At 57.4% G+C, this 1,171-nt stretch overlaps 1 protein-coding gene across 1 annotated transcript in view; it reads right to left on the reverse strand.

Annotated features, from left to right (window-relative positions):
- Positions 1 to 1,015: 1,015 nt before the first annotated feature.
- FRAS1 (Fraser extracellular matrix complex subunit 1) overlaps positions 1,016 to 1,171 on the reverse strand; it is a gene marked incomplete at its 5' end in the record, with an annotated part of 108,384 nt that continues 108,228 nt past the window's right edge. The window contains one exon of the mRNA XM_009993474.1: positions 1,016 to 1,159. Coding sequence (XP_009991776.1) covers positions 1,016 to 1,159 — 144 coding nt within the window. The remainder of the gene's footprint in view (positions 1,160 to 1,171) is intronic.

The following is a 1,171-nucleotide window of genomic DNA, read 5'->3' on the forward strand; positions in this document are numbered from 1 at the left end:
CCCCCTCCCCCCCAAAGATACTGAGCACCATGTTGATTGTTTGTTTGGTTTTGGTTTGTTTTCTGTAGGGTTTTGCCCCGTTTTAAGAAGCAAACCAAGGCTGCTGCCCTCAGGTATTCCAACAAGCAGATGTGTCTTCTCGTGCTTTATTCCCCAGTGAGGAACCAGCCCCCCCAGCCCGGGAGCAGAGGGTCCCTGCTGCCCCCCACCCCTGGGTGACAGGGGGAAAAATGTCCCTGACACAGGCCTGGGTCTCCTTTCTGCACGGCCGGGGGAGGTGCTGGGGCCCTGGAGAAGTGGAGCTGGGGGAAGGGAGTGCAGGCTGCAGGGGTGAGATGGAGCCCCTCCTTCTCCTCCTCCCTCCTCCTCCTCCTTCTCCTCCTCCTTCTCCTCCTCCCTCCTCCTCCTTCTTCTCCTCCTCCTTCTCCTCCTCCCTCCTCCTCCTCCTTCTCCTCCTCCTTCTCCTCCTCCCTCCTCCTCCTCCTTCTCCTCCTCCTTCTCCTCCTCCCTCCTCCTCCTCCTTCTCCTCCTCCTTCTCCTCCTCCCTCCTCCTCCTCCTTCTCCTCCTCCTTCTTCTTCTCCTCTTCCTCCTTCTCCTCTTTCTCCTCCTCCTCCTTCTCCTCTTCTTCCTCCTCCTCCTTCTTCTCCTCCTCCTCCTTCTCCTCCTCTTCCTCCTTCTCCTCCTCCTCCTTCTTCTCCTCTTCCTCCTCCTCCTTCTTCTCCTCCTCCTCCTTCTCCTCCTCCTCCTTCTCCTCCTCCTCCTCCCTCCTCCTCCTCCTCCTCCTCCTCCTCTTTCTCCTCCTCCTCCTTCTCCTCCTCCTCCTCCTCCTCTTCCTCCTCTTCCTCTTTCTCCTTCTCCTCCTCCTCCTCACCAGAGCAGGAAAACACCAGCATCACTTATCTTAGCTTGTTTGGTTTTTTGTTCGTCGTTTTTGTTTGTTTTGTTGGTTTTTTTTTTAAACAATTTATAAAAAAAAAAGCAGCTCAGTACAGACCCCACGCACGTGCTCCTCCCTTAAACCTCCGTCCCGTCCTGCAAACTCCTCTGCACTTTGACTTCCAGGTTGACCCGCTTGTCCCTCGGGCCGGGCACGTTCCGGACGGTGCAGAACCCGCCGCCCGGCGCCCGTGGCACCTCCACCTTGCTGTTCAGGGGATGCTCCTCCGGGAC

Source organism: Chaetura pelagica, unplaced genomic scaffold (genome assembly GCF_000747805.2).
Source record: "Chaetura pelagica isolate M959 unplaced genomic scaffold, ChaPel_1.0 scaffold403, whole genome shotgun sequence".
NCBI lineage: Eukaryota > Metazoa > Chordata > Aves > Apodiformes > Apodidae > Chaetura > Chaetura pelagica.